The sequence below is a fragment of the Rhinopithecus roxellana genome, chromosome 12, assembly GCF_007565055.1.
Source record: "Rhinopithecus roxellana isolate Shanxi Qingling chromosome 12, ASM756505v1, whole genome shotgun sequence".
In the NCBI taxonomy this organism is placed as follows: domain Eukaryota; kingdom Metazoa; phylum Chordata; class Mammalia; order Primates; family Cercopithecidae; genus Rhinopithecus; species Rhinopithecus roxellana.
In genome coordinates, this window is record NC_044560.1 from 86,611,796 (window position 1) to 86,633,307 (window position 21,512).

The following is a 21,512-nucleotide window of genomic DNA, read 5'->3' on the forward strand; positions in this document are numbered from 1 at the left end:
AAGCCTGTAATCCCAGCACTTTGGGAGGCCGAGACGGGCGGATCACGAGGTCAGGAGATCGAGACCATCCTGGCTAACACGGTGAAACCCCGTCTCTACTAAAAACTACAAAAAACTAGCCGGGCGACGTGGCGGCGCCTGTAGTCCCAGCTACCCGGGAGGCTGAGGCAGGAGAATGGCGTGAACCCGGGAGGAGGAGCTTGCAGTGAGCTGAGATCCGGCCACAGCACTCCAGCCTGGGTGACAGAGCGAGACTCCGTCTCAAAAAAAAAAAAAAAAAAAAAAAAAAAGAACTGAAGAACTTTAGAACCCAATAAAAATGTTTTATTCACTATGACATCTATTCCAAACCTCCTTCAAAACACAACCCAGCTCTAGAGATACGTACTATCTCATGTTGCCTGGCAAAAAATGGGACTTACATCAGCTTTTGCAAGACCCTACTGACCCACAGAAGAGTGCAGCTTCCAGAGGGGGACCTGCTTGTGCTTCTTAGGATCCATCCTATTCAAGCCCTGGCCACCCAACTCCAAGGGTGGACAAACCTGGGAAGCAGCTGAGGGCAGGGCTCTGCCACTGCTCCCTCCCTAGAGTGTTAATACTTACTCGGTGTGTAGTATCGGTCCAGGATACTGAGAGTCAGGAAGGCACCATAGCCATGGGCTGCAAAAGGGGCCTTGGCCAAGGCTGCAAGGTAGTCCATGTAATAGAGCGCTGGCCCGTCATGCTCATCATAGCCAGCCAGGAGGAGGTTCACATGATATGGGGTCTGCAAAGAAAAGATATGGTAAAGTGATAACTAAAGCAGAACACCAACATCTCTTCCCAAGGCAAATGAGAATATTCTGACTCTTGATGAGAAAGAAAATATTAGCAGCAACTGAGTAAATCACAATGAAGTAAAAATGTAGGGAAATCTAGAAGACCTGGAGTATGGTAACAGGTCAAGGGATATCGGCTTGTTCTCTTCAAACAGAAGGGCATTTGGAGCACTTTAGGTATATGAAAAAGCTACCATCTTCTTAAAGTCCACGGATGAGAACCTGTATAACAGCACTTCTTCAAAAGTATTTGATAGCAAAACAGAGTGACTATAGTTAATAATAGCTTAATTGTATATTTTTAAATAACTAAAAGAGTATAATTGGATTGTTTGTCACACAAAGGAGGAATGATTGAGGTGAGAGATACCCCATTTACCCTGATGTGATTATGACACATTTTATGCCTGTATCAAAATATCCCATATACCCAATAAATATATACACCTACTATGAACGCACAAAAATTTAAACAAAAAAAAAAAATTTTAAGCACTGCAAAGGCAAGCATAGGTGCTCTTTTGTCATTCCTAATTGTTGAAACCAATAAACAATTCTAAGAGTGCCAGGCCACAGACTGAAAAAAGCAGATGCTCCAACCACATCAAATGAAATAAACAAACTCAGTCTGGGCATCCGGACCAATCCTAAATGGTAAACTGTACGCCCACTACTAAAAAAACAACTTATAGCTGGGTGCAGTAGCTCAGAGGTATTATCCCAGCACTTTGGGAAGCTGAAGGTGCAGTAGCTCAGAGGTATAATCCCAGCACTTTGGGAAGCTTGCTTGAGCCTAGGAGTTTGAGACCAGCCTAGGTAACATAGTGGGACTTTGTTTCTACCAAAACACTAAAAAATTAGCTGGGCATGATGGCGCACACCTGTGGTCCCAGCTACTCAGGAGGCTACGGTGGGAGGATCACTTGAGCCAAGGAGGTCAAGGCTACCGTGAGCCGTGATTGTGCCACTGAACTCCAGCCTGGGTTCAAAAAACAAGAGAAAGAGAGAGAAAAGAAACAACTCATGGGGTGGGGTGGGATAGTAAGTCTCAAATATTTAAGTCGAATCACCAGACTTAACTGAAAAGTAATTTTGAGACAAATAAAAAGCAATAAAAAATAATTATAACTTGGATTTATAGGTATCCTTTCTTTGTATTACCTGCAAATCTAAAAACATGAGTTTTATAGAGAACCATGACCGAGTCTGTGTTGCTCTTCATCTCCAAATGGATGATTATTTTTTTCTACACCAGCTGCGCCATTTACCATGTTAAATTCAGTCTGTCTATGCCCCCAGGCATCAGGGGTGGGACTTCCATTTTATATGGTTTTCTTTTTCTCTGCAGGATGTGTTTCTCCTCTTGCATTTATTTCAGTAAATGCCCATGGATATGTCCTCATCCCTAAATTTGTGTATGTATTTAATTAAACGCACAGTAAGTGAGACACCTCATTATGAAGCATGAAATGTAATAGCTAATGGTCCTAAAAGTGGCATTTAACATTCTTTGAACACTGATTAACACGGCCACTTGGCAGCCTTAAAAAACTCATGGTTTTTGCTTTTTTGGGGGGGAGGAGTTGGGAGGGGAGTAACAGGATTTTGTTCTGTCGCCCAGGCTGGAGTGCAGTGGTGCAATCATAGCTCACTGCAGCCTCAAACTCCTAGGCTCAGGCGAATTTCCCACCTCAGCCTCCTGAGCAGCTAGGACTATAGGCACCTACCACCACGCCCTGCTAATTTATTATATTTTTTTAAGAGATGAGGTCTTGGCTGGGCACGGTGGCTCACACCTGTAATCCCAGCATTTTGGGAGGCCGAGGCGGGCAGCTTACTTGAGGTTAGGAGTTTGAGACCCGCCTGGCCAACATAGTGAAACCTTGTCTCTACTAAAAATACAAAAATTAGCCAGGCGTGGTGGCACAAGTCTGTAATCCCAGCTACTTGGGAGGCTGAGGCATGAGAATCACTTGAACCTGGGAGGCAGAGGCTGCAGTGAGCCGAGATGGTGCCATTGTACCACTCTAACCTGGGCAATAGAGCAAGACTCTATTTCCAAAATAAAAAAAAAAAAGAAATAAAAAGAGAGATGGGGTCTCACTATGTTGCCCAGGCTGGTCTTCAACTTCTAGGCTTAAGCAATCCTTCCACCTCGGCCTCCCAAAGTGCTGGGATGACAGTCTTGAGCCACCGTGCCTAGCACGAAACTCATGTTATATACTTAATTGGAATTCTAAGCCAGCTGTGCTAAGTAGGAAGGGTTCCTAACATCACCTGGAGATTACAGAGTAGTCCTCACCTCCAAATAAGTTTCTGTTTTAGTGATAAGACAGTGGGTAGTCCCAGAGAGAAATAAGTCGACCAGCAGTCAAGACTTCTGAGAAGATCATTATCTACCTATCGTATTTCCCAATGAGTAGTGTGCTGCACTCTGCCAAGCTCTGGAATTTTCTGTGCATTCTGAGTACGTTCTTAGTAAATCTGACCTTAGGCAAAAAACTTAATTCCTATGAGCTTCTGGGTTTTTTGTAACATGTAAAACTGGGTTAATTAATCTTTCTCCTTTCTAACTTCTAGGGAATATAATGAGAAAAAATAATAATGGTAAAGCATCCCAAACTCTGGAAGAAAAGATGCTACCAAAAGTCCTACTATATTAACTACATCTCAGTCTCTTTTTGAAAGCTTATCACTTTAAACAACAACAAACCTGCTTAAATTAGCTCCAGATTTTAACAATGCTATTAGTTATATGTAAGTGTGAAAACAGTACTGCAAAATCTGGCAGACATAGAATACCTTGGTGTTCTTACAGTTTAAATTAGAAGACAGAAAGAGGGAGGAAGAGAGGCAGAATAGCAAAGAGAAACTGGTTTCTCTCCCCAAGAGAATTAATAATACAGTCTTTTACCTATCACAAAGTAAGTTAAATCTTTTTGCTAAGAGGATAAACTCTACTCTTCTCTACTAACTAGCCAGAACACTCGCTGTATAGTTAGCCAAGACAATTTCATCAAGTTGCAATGGTATATTAAGTATTCCCCCAGATACTCAGAGGCCTTAACAAGCAGAACCCAGATGTTTTGTCTTCAATGAAGATCTTGTCCATACTATGAGATTCAATTGTTTAGAACAGTAAGCGTTATTTAAAATCCACTACCAGAAAATTTTAGATGAAAAAGGATGTCAACAGAATTCCAGAAGCAAACTGCATCACTTAATTGGTCTATATAGTATCATTTACTCATGCTTAGGCATCTGACGCACACATACACTTACCAAAGCTGGTATTCAGAAGCTACAACTCCTGGTGTTGAAGATAACTCACAAATTATTGTGTGACTTTGAATTACCAACTCTTGCATGTGTGAGATGCTTAAGCATAAATAAATGGTGTTATCTAGACTAATTAAATCAATACATCTGTGCAACAACTTGCAGTTTGTGAAATTCTTCTGACAATGCTCCACCAAAGATCTCTGGCTTGGCTGGGCACAGTGGCCCACGCCTGTAACCCCAGCACTTTGGGAGGCCAAGGTAGGAAGACTGCTTGAGCCTAGGAGTTCAAGACCAGCGTAGGCAAGATGGCAAGACCCTGTCTCGATGGGGGAAAAGAAAACCTAGGTGAGGTGGCTATTTGGGAGGCTGAGGCAGGAGGATCCTTAAGCCCCGGCATACAGTGAACTATGATGCCTCCACTGCACTCCAGTCTGACTGGCAACAGAGTAAGACCCTATTTCTACCAAATGAAAAGAAAAGTCACGAAACAAACGTGAGAAAGCAGTAAGTGCTACTTCTGAGAAGCGGTTCAAGTTTAAGTCAACTGCCAGCATCTCCATGAATGTACATTTATTGTTGCTTTTTGCTAGGCTTGGGTTCTTCTCTTTCTACCTCCCTCTAGACACAGGGTGCTAAGTAAAGAAAAGCTTAGGATACAGGCCAGGCATTCAGAACTGAACAAAGAAGGGACCAATAGCATAAATAAATAAGAAAGAGTTGGGCTGTGAGTTTAGAAAAGTTAGTCATTTAATCTCTCTGAATTTTAATTTCTCATTTAAAACACGGGATGATCCCTACTACCAAAGGGCTGCTACAGTGAGGATTCCAAAAGATAAGGCATGTGGATAATAAGTATAATGCCCAAAACAGTAAAGACTCTATAAACAATGCAAGTATCAGGAGAAGCCCAACTACTTCTGGCACTGACATATGAGGGAAACTCCTATGTGTCTTCATAAAGGGATATGGAGGGATGTTAGTGCCAGGACAGTGCCTGACACATGATAGAAAAGCAGTAAATGAGTTTCCTCCTCTCTCATTCCTGGGACTCTTTCCAGAGGCCCTAAGGTAATGCTGTTCTGTGTCACAAGCATTTGTACTAGACACTTAGAGCATCCCTACTTCATGGTCAACCCTCCCTAACCATGTCATTTCTTCCCTTGCAAATATGTCTATCCTGAGTGGTAAAGCTACTTTCTAGACACTTTTTCATCAGTTCCCTTTGTTCCCCATGATCAATACTACATACTTAAGGATTTGCCTAATTATTCTGGGGAAATGGAAACATTAATCAATAATGAGAGCACTGCCAGGGATCCTCTTTACAAAGAATCTCTTACAAAGTAATCCTTTGCAAAGATTACCAAGAATCTTTTAAAATGAAATCTCTATTCTGTACATGATATAGTCTAGCCTTTGGTTGTCTCCACTATTCTAATTGTTTAGATAGTAAGTCTAAGTAGTAAGACAAAGTTATGAGGTCCCCGAGCGGAAGAACTGTAACATACAAGACTAGGCTTCTTCCACAGTATAAGCTAAGACTGAACATTATATATAGTACTGAATTAACCTAAACATCCAAACATTCATCCAAGTGAACCCAAACATTTAGCTAAGATACTCGCTACCCAAAGGCCTTGGCAATCACCATCAATGCTCTGCAATGCAAACACCAACATGTTTAAAGTTGTGTCTAATTGATATACAAAGAAAATATTTTAAGTGAACCATCCTGGGAACTCAAAATGAATTTTAGCTTCTAGCATGAGGTACCACCAAAATTTTGCCTCTTAATAGAAGGTAGTGAGGGTAGGGTGAGGACAAAACTAGACAAATGTATCTTTTCCTCCTTTAATGAGTATGTGATATGAGTTTATTTTTTCACAGTGAAGTGCATTTAGGTCATTTTGAGATTTCTTCATCTATACAATAAGGATAATAAAAGTACCCATCATTATAAGGTTGTGGTAAGGTTTAGATAAATACATGTAAAGTGCTCAGTGCAATGCCTGATAAATTGTAATGCAGATTGACTATTACCACAACACTACCACCACCACTTTTAGGATTTGACTGCATTATCAACAGATTTGACTAGATAGTAAGATCAAGAAGCGGGCTACGGAGAGCCAATAAAATTGTCCAACTTTTGTTGGTTACTAAAAGATCAAATTTAAGAAGAGAGGGGAAATGGCCAATAAGCACATCTCTTATGTACTTCCTTCTGAGACTGAAAAAGACTTCTTCAGTACCTCTGAGCATCAGAGCCCTGCAGAACTGAGCTCAGCGCCACTTTAGACTCTTGTATATTTGGGGGTGGGGGTGCGCACTGCACACATGCAAACTTTACTTGAGTTAGATGAAGTGTTTCCTTCCCTCCAACTCTTGTGCATATGACTCCTTGTATATTCCCTCTATTATGAAAAAGAAACACTGTAGTAAAATTAAGAGTGAAATTCCATAAATTTTACAGCTAAAGAGAACAGTTGTGATAAATACACTGAAACAACAAAATCAGTGACAAGAGTCTGGGCGGTGACAAGCAGCGGTGTGACATCTGGCGGAAGCTAAAGTCACAGCAAGGGAGAGAGAGGTGGGCGTGAGGAAGCATCCTGCCAAGCGTGGACACAGAAAAAGAGAGGAATTGACAGTCTTCCTTTGGAGCCAGGCCAGCCTTTGCCACCTCTAATTGAATGGGACGACACTGCTATGAGTGAGGTGCTTTGGAGAATGGTGCAATTTCTTTTTTGATGTGTTGCACCTTGGAATGCTAAGCAGTGAGTGAGGCATACCTCCATTCCTAGCAGGTCAGTAATTTGGAAGAAGATGCAGAACCGCCAATGAGACAAATGAGTTTGTCCAGCGATGAGTGTTTTCATAAACAGACTTCTAAATATATTAAACAGAGACTGGACTTTGAAAGGAACAGTACATCTGCTATTTCTTTTAGTCCAGGGGATTGTCAAAACTGCCTAAAATTCCATCTTTAGTACTGAGAGGATTTCATGAAAATGCAGTTTACAGACTTGGATGGGATAGAAAACCTCAACTAGTTTACCCAGTATTCCTTTTACAAATGTGGGGATTAAACTTCAAAGAGGAAACAGTAACTTGCCCTAAACCACACAGGTAATTAGCATCAAGAGTCAGGTCCAGAATTCAGGCCTCCCAACTGCAAGTCCTATATGCTTTTCCAGGAAATCATGCTGCCTCCACAAAATGGAAATTAGTGTAAAAATATGATTTGGTATGTAAATGCCAGTTACACACTCAAATATTTCAAAATGCACTATTTTGCATACTAGCATCTATTGCTCTCTATTTCACTTATCACATCTTTATATGACCAATAACATCTTAAGGATTTTGTTTGTTTATTTTGGGAGACAAGGTCTTGCTATTTTGCCCAAGTGAGTGCAGTGGCTATCCACAGGTGCAATCATAGCACACTATAGCCTCAAACTCCCAGGCTCAAGGGAATCCTTCTACCTTAGCTTCCCAAGTAGCTGGGACTATAGGTGGGTGCCTCCATGTCTGCCTAATATTTTAAGTTTTAAAAGGGCAAATTTAATATCATACAATTATGACTCCTCTACAGGGTCTAAAACTATGTAGTCGTTCAATAAATACCCATGATGATAGATTATCAACACCTTAACTGCTTTGCCAATCCCCAATTTTTCAATTTCACGAATAAATAAAATGAATCAATTGTTATTTCTTACACCAATGTTCTGAACTCTAGACTTTGTTTGCAATAACCAACAAAATTCGCTAGCTATCTTTTTTCGGTGGGTTTGGTGGTGTAATTTTAAAACCTCAATTTCAATTTTGCCATTTTAATTAAAGAAGGACTTCATATGTGAATTGGAATCCCCTATTTCAAACACTTAAAAAAATCTCAAAGATTTCAGCAACTTCCAGTTATTGTGACCTAGTACCTTTCCTAGCTCTAGAAGACTATGGTTCTGTGGATGGGGAATCGGGTGGAGAACGACCTATCCTTAATGCCTAAGCAATATGGAATCCTTTACACCTTTTTTGTTGTTGTTGTTTTGAGACAGTTTTGTTCTGTTGCCCAGGCTGGAGTACAGTGGCACAATCTCGGCTCACTGCAACCTCCACCTCCCGGGTTCAAGTGATTCTCCTGCCTCAGCCTCTGGAGTGGATGGGATAACAGGTACACGCCACCACACCCAGCTAATTTTGTATTTTTGGTAGAGATGGGGTTTCACCATGATGGCCTGGCTGGTCTCAAACTCCTGACCTCAAGTGATCCATTCACCTTGGCCTCCCAAAGTGCTGGGATTACAGGTGTGACCCACCACGCCCGGCCTTGTACCCTCACTTTAATCCTCTTGGCTATATTCCTTTTTAAGGAAACCCATGTGTAGATTCAATCTCTTTTAGCCTTAAGTAAAAAATACGCAGTTTATAAAAGGCTTCAACCAAATTCCATGAGTTCCCTGGGACCACAACATAGAATAATTATGAAATGGGCAGATGCCCCAACTAACATCATTTCCACATTTGGAATGTGAATAAGTTCAATAAATGTTTACTTAGCATTTATTACATGAGAAGCATCGTGTCACATGATGAAGATGGGAGTCTGGATCTGAAAGGCACTCACAAGGTAGATGTGGGTAGGAAGGACTCCAGACAGAAGAAACAGTATATGTGAAGACAAAGAAACAGAGAGGAATATGGAATGTCTGGATACTGGTGAACATGGGACACATACACCTGGAGAATTAGGTGACTTCAGCAGGAAGAAGAGAGAGAAACTGGGATGATACTGTTATCGGCCTCCTAGACTAAAGAATATTTACATTAGTATGTAAACCATAGAGCAGCCAGTGAAAATTTGCCACTTCCATCCCTCTGCTGATCCAAGCCTTTGGTTGGATCCAAGCACATTGGTTAATTGGTGCCAAGGAAGCCTGATGTCTCAAATTGATATTCCACTGGTCCCAGCCACTTTCCCCGCTTCTCTTTAACAGAAGACTTTTAGAAAGGAAATACAAACAGATTGCCATTTTAGGATGGTAACTGACAGTTATATGGAAGACAGACTGGGATTAAGATTGAGAGGAAGGGGGGATGGTTAGAGGATCTACAATAGTCTTCTCTAGACAGACGATGAGGATCAAACTAAGTAAAAAGTAGAGGGGGCAGAGAGAGAGGAATGAAATACGAGATATATTTAGAAGGTAGAAATGATGGAACTTCACAACTAGTAGAAGAGGTGAGGGAGAAAGAAGAGTTAGGACTCTCGATAAGGGGGACAGTGGCAGTGCAAATGAAAGGAGCTCAAATTCGACCTAATGAGCTTAAGCAGAGCTGTCCAAAGACAGATGGGAAGAGGAAACAGTGTATAACCCAGGTCATGAGATCGAATGAAGAGCCAGCCAGTGAAGAGGTTTCCTTCATATGAACACATACACTCTCACACTCGCACATGGAAGACAGTAAAGAAAATGATTACAACAGGACACTATGGCAAAGGTATACCTACGTTGCCATAAGAAATTGAGGGTGACATATGTGGTGGGGGGTTGGGGAGCGGGGTGGGGAGCAAATACAGAAAAAACTTCCCTGATAAATGCTGAGTTTAACTGGCACTGAAGAGCTAGCCATGTGGGGGATGTTGGTACATTCAAGGGAGAAGACTAGCAAAGTGCTGGAGTGGCAAAAGCAGAGATGCAAGAGAGAACCCAGGGCCGGTTAGAGTGCTGTTATCTACAGTGGCCACTCAGGGTGGAGAAGGTATGGAATTGGAAGTTGAAAACAATTTTCTCTTAATCTTGTGACGGAAACAAAGTACAAATGTAAACTGATCAAAATCGGAATACTATAGTGAGCTTCACAAACAAAAAGTTAAACGCCTGACTTTCTTGTTCTCTCCTGTTCCAAATGCATTTATTTTTTGTAGCACTAAAAAACAAACTGGCCCATGTTAATAAATTCTCATACTAAATTGGGAAATAAGGAGGCAAGTGTGCCTCAAACAAAGCAAACCTTTCATTTTCAGAGGACCAAGATGAAATAAAAGAAACACTGTTCTGAAAAAGAGACTGTCTAACCAATCTTTTCCTTTTTTTTCCTTGCCTTACGCCATTCTCCGAAAGTATATTTGATATACCTGTTTGATGCTGGCAGATCCAAAATAAAAACATAAAAATTGTCTTTGTTTTCCTTTAATAACAATTAGCTCATGTTCAAATGTTTTTGCTTAATACACTGGTAAAAACTCATATAATGGTTGAGTTCTTGAACTTAAGCTCAGGAATGTTACTGTATTTACAACCCAATATTTTAAACTTTAAAAGAAAAACATCTTTTAAATTACTACTTGGATAAACTCTGCTTTTAAATGCCATAAGTCATATAAGATAGGCATGTACTTTTGTGACAAAGCAATGAAAATCAAATGTGGCTTTATCACCTTATAGTTGTGTTACTTGAGATAGGCCACTTGGAGCCTCGAGTGCCCCATCTGTAATGTGGAGGACAGTACTGCTTGCTTGACAGAGCTGTGAGGAATTAAGGTACTCATTTGTGTTAAAGTTCCTGGAAGAAGACTTGCTAAGAAGTAGGTGCCCAATAAATATGAATTTTACAACCAAAAAAATTTAAATATTGTGTATATTTCAATTTTTAACTAAATTAGATTTTAAAGGTCTCCTTGGTAATTCCAAAGTTACTGTAAATTTTACTTCTCTAAAGCTATCAATGACTCCAAGTTTGATTGGTTTCCCTATTACAGTTGTAACTTATCGTAATTAGAAGTTTAGAAATTTAATGAGTTGAAATGCAACATGGCACAGATGCCTTATTATACCAAATAGTTAACACAGTATTTGTTTTTTACATTAATTTTACTTGCTAATCAAAAATACTGCTTCCCCCCAAATAACATCAAAATAAAATTGCTGATTGTGCAATGATAAAACCAACACCATGTTTGCAACAAGGCCACTTGAATTCCTTTTTTTAATGAGCTGGCAGTTTCTAGGAAAATTTAAGATTCCATATACCGTTAAGTCAGTTTTTAAAAACCTCAAATGCAGAAGCCATGCTTTGCTACAGGCTTGCACACTATAAGGCATATGTTAAGTTGTACATGCTAAGCACGTCCACAAATATCTAATCTATGAATTCTGAACATCAGAGCTGATTCACCTCTCTGAGCTAATAAATAACATGGTCTTCTGGAAAAGAGTATTTAGGACTATACATGATGGTATATGTTTTCAGATGTCCATAGAGTACTAAGGAAATTCTGAGGAAAAGACTATTTAGGAGCCCTTCTATTAGAACAGCGTTCCCCACTAGCACCCCAGGTCCAACCAAAGTTACTGCTACAGCTTTAACTGACATGGAGGCCCCTCATTGGTCTCCCCACTTCCTTCATTCTTTCCCCGAATGCTCCATTGAAGCACAGCCAACGAGCTAATGATCTTACCAATCTCATCTGATCATGCTAACCCCCTCTTAGCCAACAGGCTTCCAGAAAGACCCACTGCTTGTATTTATTTATTTATTTAGAGACAGAGTCTCGCTCTGTCACCCAGGTTGGAGTGCAGTGGCACAATCTTGGCTCATTAAAACCTCTGCCTCCTGGGTTCAAGCGATTCTCCTGGCTTGGCCTTCCGAGTACCTGGGACTACAGACACCTGTCACCATGCCCAGCTAATTTTTGTATTTTTAGTAGATACGGGATTTCACCATGTTGGCCAGGCTGGTCTCGAACTCCTGGCTTCAGGTGATCCACCTGCCTCGGCCTCCCAAAGTGCTGGGATTACAGGTGTGAGCCACTGTGCCCGGCTGACTTTAGATTATCAATTTTATGTATGTAGTATAAAATAAATAAATAAATATATATATTTATGTTTGTTTTTAATCAGTAGAGCCCTATTTTATACACAGAATCCCATGACAGATAAACTTATGAGGAGGCCCAGAGAAGTATTTATCCCTGCCCTGACTATTGTTAACAAATCACTGTTAACCTAACCTAAAACACTCTCAAACACCTTGGTCTGTGCTTTCAGTTTGCCCTTTTGTTTCATCTTTGCCTTCATGACAGCAAGTCCTTTGAGGCTCAGGGTAGGCTCTGTGCTCCCAGAGTATCCCGTGTACATGGCTATCTTAGCACTTGTCACTCTGCAGTGCAACTGACAGTTTACTTCTCCAATTCCCCATCCGAAGGCCCACACTGAGTGTGCACCTTTGTTTCCTCAGCCCCAAGGACAAGGCAGGCTGGAGACTGGCTGAATGAAAATCAGCAGGTATGGAACATTCTGGCTGTAAGAAACCACATCTATCAGGAAGCATCAGAAAAGGAAGTGTAGAATTCTGCTGGATCATTTCAGTTTACAAAGACTCAGAGACTATTATCTCCTTTCTTCTTTCCAATCTAGTTAATCCTATTTGCTCTGTTGTCTACATTCAAAAGTAATGGTAAAGCTGACCCCTCTTTTTTTTATTTTTAGGTTAAGAAGTAATATGCTTTCCTGGCCTTTTAGTCTTCCTTTTCATTTTCTTATACCTTTTTATGAAACAACACATACACATAAAAGTGCATAAAATAGGTCAAGCGTAGTGGCTCATGCCTGTAATCACAGCACTTTGGGAGGCCGAGGCAAGTGGATCACGAGGTCGGGAGCCTGGCCAACATGATGAAACGCCATCTCTACTAAAAATACAAAAATTAGCCAGGTGTGGTGGCATGCGCCTGTAGTCCCAGCTACTCAGGAGGCTGAGGTGGGAGAATTGTTTGAACCCAGGAGGCGGAGGATGCAGTGAGCCTAGACAGTACCACTGCACTCCAGCCTGGGCAACAAAGCAAGACTATGTCTCAAAAAGAAGGAAAAAAAACCATAAAATATACATGGTATAGCTAATGAACATAGTAAATATACATGTAATGACCTCTCAGGTCAAAAAACAGAAAAATCAACCTTTCCCCTTGTGGAAAGCCTTCCCACTGCCCTTCATTTTAGATAACTGTTTTTTGGGAGAGAGTCAAGAAAACCTCATGAGGTTGTTGGGATCAGCCCCTAAATTCATATTCCTACATGATCTTGGGCCAGGGCAGGTAACAAGAGGCACCAAGATGCCAGGATATTGTATGTGTTTGTAACTGTGAGTATGTGTGAGGGCATGCTCACATAAAAGTAATTTTTTTTTTTTTTTTTTTTTGAGACGGAGTCTCGCTCTGTCGCCCAGGCTGGAGTGCAGTGGCCGGATCTCAGCTCACTGCAAGCTCCGCCTCCCGGGTTCACGCCATTCTCCTGCCTCAGCCTCCTGAGCAGCTAGGACTACAGGACCCCCGCGACCTTGCCCGGCTAGTTTTTTTGTGTTTTTTAGTAGAGATGGGGTTTCACCGTGTTAGCCAGGATGGTCTCGATCTCCTGACCTCGTGATCCGCCCGTCTCGGCCTCCCAAAGTGGTGGGATTACAGGCTTGAGTCACCGTGCCCGGCCATAAAAGTTATTTAAAGCAATCTTAAAAGTTGGGGGTAAATCTACACTTCTGATAGTAAACATTTGAAAAGCAAAAGCATGTTCTTACAGACACAGCACTCTCCTGCTTTAGGCTTAAACCAAACCTTAATAGGAAACCACGAAATTTTTAAGACACGAGTTTTAAAACAATACAAATCTAGACCAAGCACATAAACTGCTTCATTCCCATTGTGGATAGATGCTTTAAGTGAAAAGTTGGCATTACGGGGCTGCAAAAATTCCAGCCATCCAACAGACTTATTCCATTCAATGAGAACAGGGGCTCTCTGTGCTTGCAGCAGGCATCCAACAGGGTAGCACATATATGTTCTCTGAGTGAGAAAGCAACACCTTCTCACATAAACCCCCTGGAGAGAGACAGGGAAGGGGAGGGGGAGGACTTTACACCTGCAAACTCCTAACTCTATCAGCTAGGGCTGGGAAAAACAGCACATTAAAAAAGAAAAAAGAGGCCGGGCACGGTGGCTCAAGCCTGTAATCCCAGCACTTTGGGAGGCCGAGACGGGCGGATCACGAGGTCAGGAGATCAAGACCATCCTGGCTAACACGGTGAAACCCCATCTCTACTAAAAATACAAAAAAACTAGCCGGGCGACCTGGCGGGCGCCTGTAGTCCCAGCTACTCGGGAGGCTGAGGCAGGAGAATGGCGTGAACCCGGGAGGCGGAGCTTGCAGTGAGCTGAGATCCGGCCACTGCACTCCAGCCCGGGCGACAGAGCAAGACTCTGTCTCAAAAAAAAAAAAAAAAAAAATTCCTGATAAAGCCAATAACTTTCAAAGAATCTTCCCAAGTTATTATTTTTTTTTTAGGAGCCTGGTAAGTGTAATGATTCAACAGCCAGTCTTTTGTCTTCCTAACTGACTTAGTCAAGCCCTAACAAATGCATAAGCATACTGTTTAAAAGGGCAGCTGTCAGAATGCTTACTCCTCCTAGGAGAAAAACACTATAAGCACAAAGTGTCGTCATATTAATTGAGACACCTCAACTTCAAGGCACATCTGTCTCTGGGCCTTTGGATAATCAAAATGACCACTAAAAATAGAACAGCGGTATCTCCAACGGGGCCAACATGAGCCACCCCCAATCCTAAGAGACTTCTGTGAGATGTGACCTGGGATACACATATATTTTGCAGAACCAAACTGAATATCCATCTAAATGTAATCATTTGTTTCCAGTTTTTAACTTTATGTCCTGTTAAGGCTGGCAGACAAAAGTAATGAACAGACATATAACTCTTGGCCTACAGTGAATATTCACAGTTAGCTCACTAGTTGACTGAGGTTTGCTAAAAGGTCTGCTGCTTGCACTGAAAGTCCAGGAGCTGCATAATGAACATCTTGGTTTTTGTTTTTGTTTTGTATTTTTGATTTTCCCCATCACCAAAAGTAAGCCGGCTCTGTCTGTCGGGATGCCCAGGCTGTGTGGCAGCAGTGTCAAAGGCTGCCACTTGCTCCAAGGCACTGCCATCTGTAGCAGCACAACATTTTGTCTCCGGAAAATAAACACATCTGCCTTTGCCAGTGTCCTCCCACTGTGCCGCCCATCTGGAGCAGGTGAGCTGAAGGCAAGCCTCGGCATGGGTGAGATCGAGGCAAGTAGAGAAGATGAGGCCTCAAGGGAGACGGCACATGCAGGGAGAAGGCAGTGCTGCGTCATGTCACATCCTGCTAACCACATTTGCCAAAAAGCATGTGAAATTACTCTTGTTAGTGATATTTCAATCACATGTAACAAATGGTTGGTAGTGTACAGGGGACGAGACTTGCAAAGTCAGGGTTTCACCTGGGTCATCTGTTCACACAACCTCACTGATACCAATAAACAGATGATGTCTTTGTGCCAGCCACCTAAGGCATGAGAATAATAATTCTCATGGTCAGAATAGAAGGCTCAAAGCAACAGGATTCTTCTAGGACAGGAGCACACTATACATGCCTAGTACTAATCAGATCAAACACCCTTGAATTAAGGCCAGAGTGTGGGGATAAGCTTCGGTCACTGCTGGAAATGACTAAGACCTGAAATCCTTTCCTACATATTCTTTCCCTTTCACTAAAAAAAAAAAAAATAATAATAATAATAATAATAATAATAATAATAATAATAATAATTCAAGTCTGGTTATGGCCTTGACATGAGATTTTTATTTTTTATTTTTTTATTTTTTATTTTTTTTGAGACGGAGTCTTGCTCTGTCGCCTGGGCTGGAGTGCAGTGGCCGGATCTCAGCTCACTGCAAGCTCTGCCTCCCGGGTTTATACCATTCTCCTGCCTCAGCCTCCCAGTAGCTGGGACTACAGGCGCCCGCCACCACGCCCGGCTAGTTTTTTCGTATTTTTTAGTAGAGACGGGGTTTCACCGTGTTAGCCAGGATGGTCTCGATCTCCTGACCTCGTGATCCGCCCGTCTCGGCCTCCCAAAGTGCTGGGATTACAGGCTTGAGCCACTGCGCCCGGCCTGAACTCCTGGTTTCAAACAATCTTCCCTTCTCAGCCTCTCAAAGTGCTTGGATTATAGGCATGAGCCACTGCACCTGGCCTAGATTTGTATTTTATCTATCATCTATTTTTGTTTTCACTACACCCACATTTCAGCAATATGGTGGGTTTTTTGTTTGTTTGTTTGTTTTGTTTTGTTTTGTTTTTGAGATGGGGTTTCATCTCAAAAGAAGATAGCATGAAATAGTTTGATATTTGAAGATGGAATCTTAACTTACCCTTTAACATACTATATATATGTGCTTTGGAAACATATATAAGAGAAATACTTAACATCCTGTAAGTAAAATGGGGATAACACACATCTTATGGTGTCATAATAAGGATACTTAATAACAGATACATATGTAAGTATTTAGAATAGCACTGTTCAAGAGAACTTCTGTGATGATGGATATGTTCCATATCTGTGATGTTCAATACCGTAGCTGTGGCTACTGGGTACCTGAAATTTGGCTGTGACTGAGGAACAGAATTTTTTTTTTTTTAAGAAATAAAAGTTGATTTAGCATTCAGGTAAAGTCCACCAGGAGATTTTCCTCCAGAAACTGAATTTTAAATTTTATTTACTTTTAATTAACTTAAATTTAAATAGCCCCATATGGCTAGTTGGTTACTATACTGGACTGTGTAGATCCAGAAAAATCCTAGCACATAATATATGTTCAATGTTATTTTACTTCTATTTTCCCTATTAATACCAGCATGGTGGCTTTGTGCCTGTAGTTCCAGCTACTTGGGAGGCTGAAGTGGGAGTACTGTTTGAGCCTAGAAGGTTGAGGCTACAGTGAGCTGTAATTGTGCCACCTCTTAGGTGACAGAGAGAGAAACTATCTCCAAAAAACAAAAAAAAAACATAAGAAAAGCACAACAAATTATACCTCATGAAAAACTAACTTATTCACCAAACAGCAATCGTAGCATAAAAACAAAAGTGGCTGGGCATGGTGGCTCATACCTGTAATCCCAGCACTTTGGGAAGCCGAAGTGGGAGGACTGCTTGAGCCCAGGAGTTCGGGACCAGCCTGGCAACATGGAGAAACCCCATCTCTACAAAAAATTAGCCAGGCATAGTGGCATGCACCTATAGTCCCTGCTGCCAGGGAGGCTGAGGTAGGAGGATCATCTGGGCCTGCAAGGTCAAGAGGCTGCAGTGAGCTGTGATCATACCACTGCACTCCAGCCTAGACGACAGAGTGAGATCCTGTCTCAAAAAAAAAAAAGTGGGCCGGGCGCGGTGGCTCAAGCCTGTAATCCCAGCACTTTGGGAGGCCGAGACGGGTGGATCACGAGGTCAGGAGATCGAGACCATCCTGGCTAATACGGTGAAACCCCGTCTCTACTAAAAAATACAAAAAACTAGCCGGGCGACATGGCGGGCGCCTGTAGTCCCAGCTACTCGGGAGGCTGAGACAGGAGAATGGCGTGAATCCGGGAGGCGGAGCTTGCAGTGAGCTGAGAGCTGGCCACTGCACTGCAGCCTGGGCGGCAGAGCAAGACTCCGTCTCAAAAAAAAAAAAAAAAAAAAAAAAAAAAAAAAAAAAAAGTGATGGCCAGGCGCGGTGGCTCAAGCCTGTAATCCCAGCACTTTGGGAGGCCGAGACGGGTGGATCACGAGGTCAGGAGATCAAGACCATCCTGGCTAACACGGTGAAACCCCGTCTCTACTAAAAATACAAAAAAAACTAGCCGGGCGAGGTGGCGGGCGCCTGTAGTCCCAGCTACTCGGGAGGCTGAGGCAGGAGAATGGCGTCAACCCGGGAGGCGGAGCTTGCAGTGAGCTGAGATCCCGCCACTGCACTCCAGTCCCGGCGACAGAGCGACACTCCGCCTCAAAAAAAAAAAAAAAAAAAAAATCAGTTATATGTGACATACATGTGCTAAGTAAGAGCTTTGCATTATTACCTCATTTAATCTTCATAGTAACTTTTTGAAGTTGGTAAGCAGGGAAATTAAGCTTAGAATCTGTCCAAAGGCATCCAGCTAGTAAATCAGTAAGCAAATATTCAAACCCAGGTAGTCCATGGACTACGCTCTTAACCATAATGCTAAATTGCCTACATTTTAATGAACCAGTTTATGCAAGATTCATTATATACTCGGTGGTAGTAAAAGTCCACCCAACCAAACAACCACACATACACAGAGCAAATTAGAAATCAAACAATTTGAGCTACAGACACAAGTTATACATGGTAACTGGCTAACCCAAAATGAGTCACATCTGCCAACTGGTGTGACCACGTAAATATACTAAATTTGGTGACTTTGCACTTATTAGGAACACTGACAAATTATCATCTCTCTTCCCAGAATAATATGACTAAAATATAAATTTATATTTTAGAACTAAGAATCTATTTTGATAAGGAGATGGAGGAGCAGAGATTGGACCTAATGGAGAAGCTCAGGCAGAGGTAGTCAATATTTACCAGAGCCCCATGTCACTGTCTACAAGGGATATTTGTTAAGACATCAAACATTTCTGCTAGGAGAAGATTAAACCGGATTCACTGCATTTGCATGAAGCACACCGCCATTCTTATCTCAATTCCAAAAAGGGAGCTTAATTCACTTAATGTCTGCAATATTTATGACACAGTATTTATTGTGCCCAAAGGTGGAATTCTTATTCCGGTTCTGCCTGATAAGTCAGAGGAACACTGTACATGGCAAACCATAGAATGCTGAACACCACAGGAACTTCTGGTGACAGAAAAGCTAATATCTGACCCATTTTCTTTTCTCAAGGAGGAGTGAAGAAAAGATCACTTGGTGACAATGATTTTCTTGGAAGAGAAAAATAAATAAATAAACATTATTATTATTATTATTATTTTAAGAAAAAACTACTGATCTTTCATCCAGGTCAAAACAATGTATGTAAATTTGCCTCCTCTCAATCCTGCATGTCTCTAGTTTCTCTTCAAACTTCATGATCCCTCAGATCGTACAAGCTCTTGGTCAAAGCTAGCACTGAGAGGTACTATTTATTGAGAAATTATCAGTCCAAGATTATTAGGCACTAGAAAATAAACTGCTTTATAGATCTGTAGTAAGTAACTTTTAAAAAAGTAACTTGTTATTTTAAGCAAGTACAGATGAAAACTCAAACCACAATAAAAACATGAATAGCACCAGTGTTCTAGAAATACTACTGAAGAACTAAAGGCAGAACAGTCAAATAATTATGGCGCCATTATTTTAGCTTTGTCTGACCTGCTGTGTGACCTGGAGCTAGTCCCTTTGCCACTTTATGCCTTTCACTTCATCTCAGTGATAGAGAATTAACTACTATCTTTCTCAGTGGAATAGTGAGTAGATTAAATTATTAAGCAAAATGCTTTGGGCAAAAGTCATATGAATGTTAAATATTATGATTTACAAGCATTCATTTTCCTGGCAGTCCTGTGGGGTTAGGAAGTTATCTCCATTTCATAGATGAGTAAACAGGCACAGGGGGTGAGGTCACATGTTAAGGCTCTATTTATTTAGTCCCTGTGGGAAGAGAATAATGCACACCTTTAGCAACCATATGAACTTTCCTAGCACATCTGACACAATCTCTTTTTTTTTTTTTTTTTGAGAGGGAGTCTCGCTCTGTCGCCCAGGCTAGAGTGCAGTGGCCAGATCTCAGCTCACTGCAAGCTCCACCTCCCGGGTTTATGCCATTCTCCTCCCTCAGCCTCCCGAGTAGCTGGGACTACAGGCACCCGCCACCTCACCCGGCTAGTTTTTTGTATTTTTTAGTAGAGATGGGGTTTCACCATGTTAGCCAGGATGGTCTCGATCTCCTGACCTCGTGATCCACCCGTCTCGGCCTCCCAAAGTGCTGGGATTACAGATTTGAGCCAAGACGCCCGGCCCCGACACAATCTTTAATGCATTCAATCCTTAACTTAGTGTTGCATCTTTTAACATGCTGTTGATGAAATTGAGACAGCTCTAGAATGGCAACAAGGCTAGAATAAGCAAGGAGGAACAATGCTGTATGCTTTGGGAAAAAGTCATAGAAAAACACAGGTAAGTATGCCAGATACAGCAGCTCATTCCTATAATCCCAGCACCAAAAAAGGCCAAGGCCAGCAGACTGCTTGAGTCCAGGAGTTCAAGACCAGCCTAGGCAACATGGTGAAATACTGCCTCCATTAAAAATATAAAACATTAGCCAGGTGTGGTGGTGCACACCTGTAGTCCCAGCTACTTGGGAGGCTGAGGTGGGAGAATCACCTGAGCCTGGGAAGTTGAGGCTGCAGTAAGCTGAGATCACACCACTACACTCCAGCCTGGGCAACTGGAGTGAGACCCTGTCTCAAAAACAAAAAAAAAAAAAGAAAGAAATAAAAGAAAAAAAGAGAAACACAGATAAGTAATCTCAAGATACATGTCATTATACATTTGTCCAGACCCATAATATGCACAACAGCAAGAGTAAACCCTAATGTAAACTATGGACCCGGGTGATTACCGTCAATGTAGGCTCATCCTTTGTGACAGTGTACCACCCTGGTGGAAGACGCTGATAATGGGGAATGCTATACATGTGGGTGAGGAGGAATGTGGGAAATCTTTATACTTCTTCTCAATTTTGCTGTGAACCTAACACTGCTCTAAAAAATAGTTTTAGGGGGAAAAAAAAAAAGGTTAGGTTGTCACAGGCCTTCATATTGGTGTGTCCCAACCAATTCTCTGGGAATGAATATTTGCCCTTCGGGCTGTAACTATTAATAACAACTGTGTACAAAGATGTTGAACTGAAGAATGAACAAGTAGCAATGGGAAGGGTTCTGGAAGGCCAAAAAAGGGCAAAAATACTATTCATATATAACGAGAATATAAAAGAAGCAAAAAGGATTCTTCTGCTCTTATCTAACAATGTCTGATATATTACTTACCCGACTCCGAAGACAGTCAGCCAGGTTTCGACGTGTGAAGTTAGCTGCTGCTGTGGGAGACAATTCATATCCTGGTAGAAGAGATAAAGAGTCATACTTAAAATAAAGCAGAAGGAATAATAGTGCCCCAAATTATTCACTACCCTTGTTCCTAAAGCCCACCATCTTTTGTACACTCAGAGTAAACAAAGCATATAGACTGAGGGGTACAATCCTACTCCAGTCCCTTTCCTCATGCAACAGCTATGAAATAGCTGGTTAGTACTGACAGCAATTCTTGGCCACAAACAGACCCAGTTCTATAGTGGAATGAAACTCGTAGCAGTCTTTCTTAAACTATTCATTCATCAACACACTGTGTTTTCCACTGTAGAAGGGACACAAATACACAGGAAGTGAAAAAAAAGAAAGATGTCTTAGATGCCAATTTTTTAAAAGTTTATTTTAAAAAGGATACTGGGGGCCAGGCACAGTGGCT

General features: G+C 41.6%; 1 protein-coding gene across 1 annotated transcript in view; it reads right to left on the bottom strand.

Moving 5' to 3' along the window:
- The window catches only part of PSMB2 (proteasome 20S subunit beta 2), a 39,805-nt gene that overhangs the window by 8,350 nt on the left and 9,943 nt on the right, over positions 1 to 21,512 (bottom strand). Inside the window, exons 3-4 of the mRNA XM_010360402.2 lie at positions 21,035 to 21,105; positions 607 to 769 (exon numbers count right to left, since the gene is read on the bottom strand). Coding sequence (XP_010358704.1) covers positions 607 to 769; positions 21,035 to 21,105 — 234 coding nt within the window. The remainder of the gene's footprint in view (positions 1 to 606; positions 770 to 21,034; positions 21,106 to 21,512) is intronic.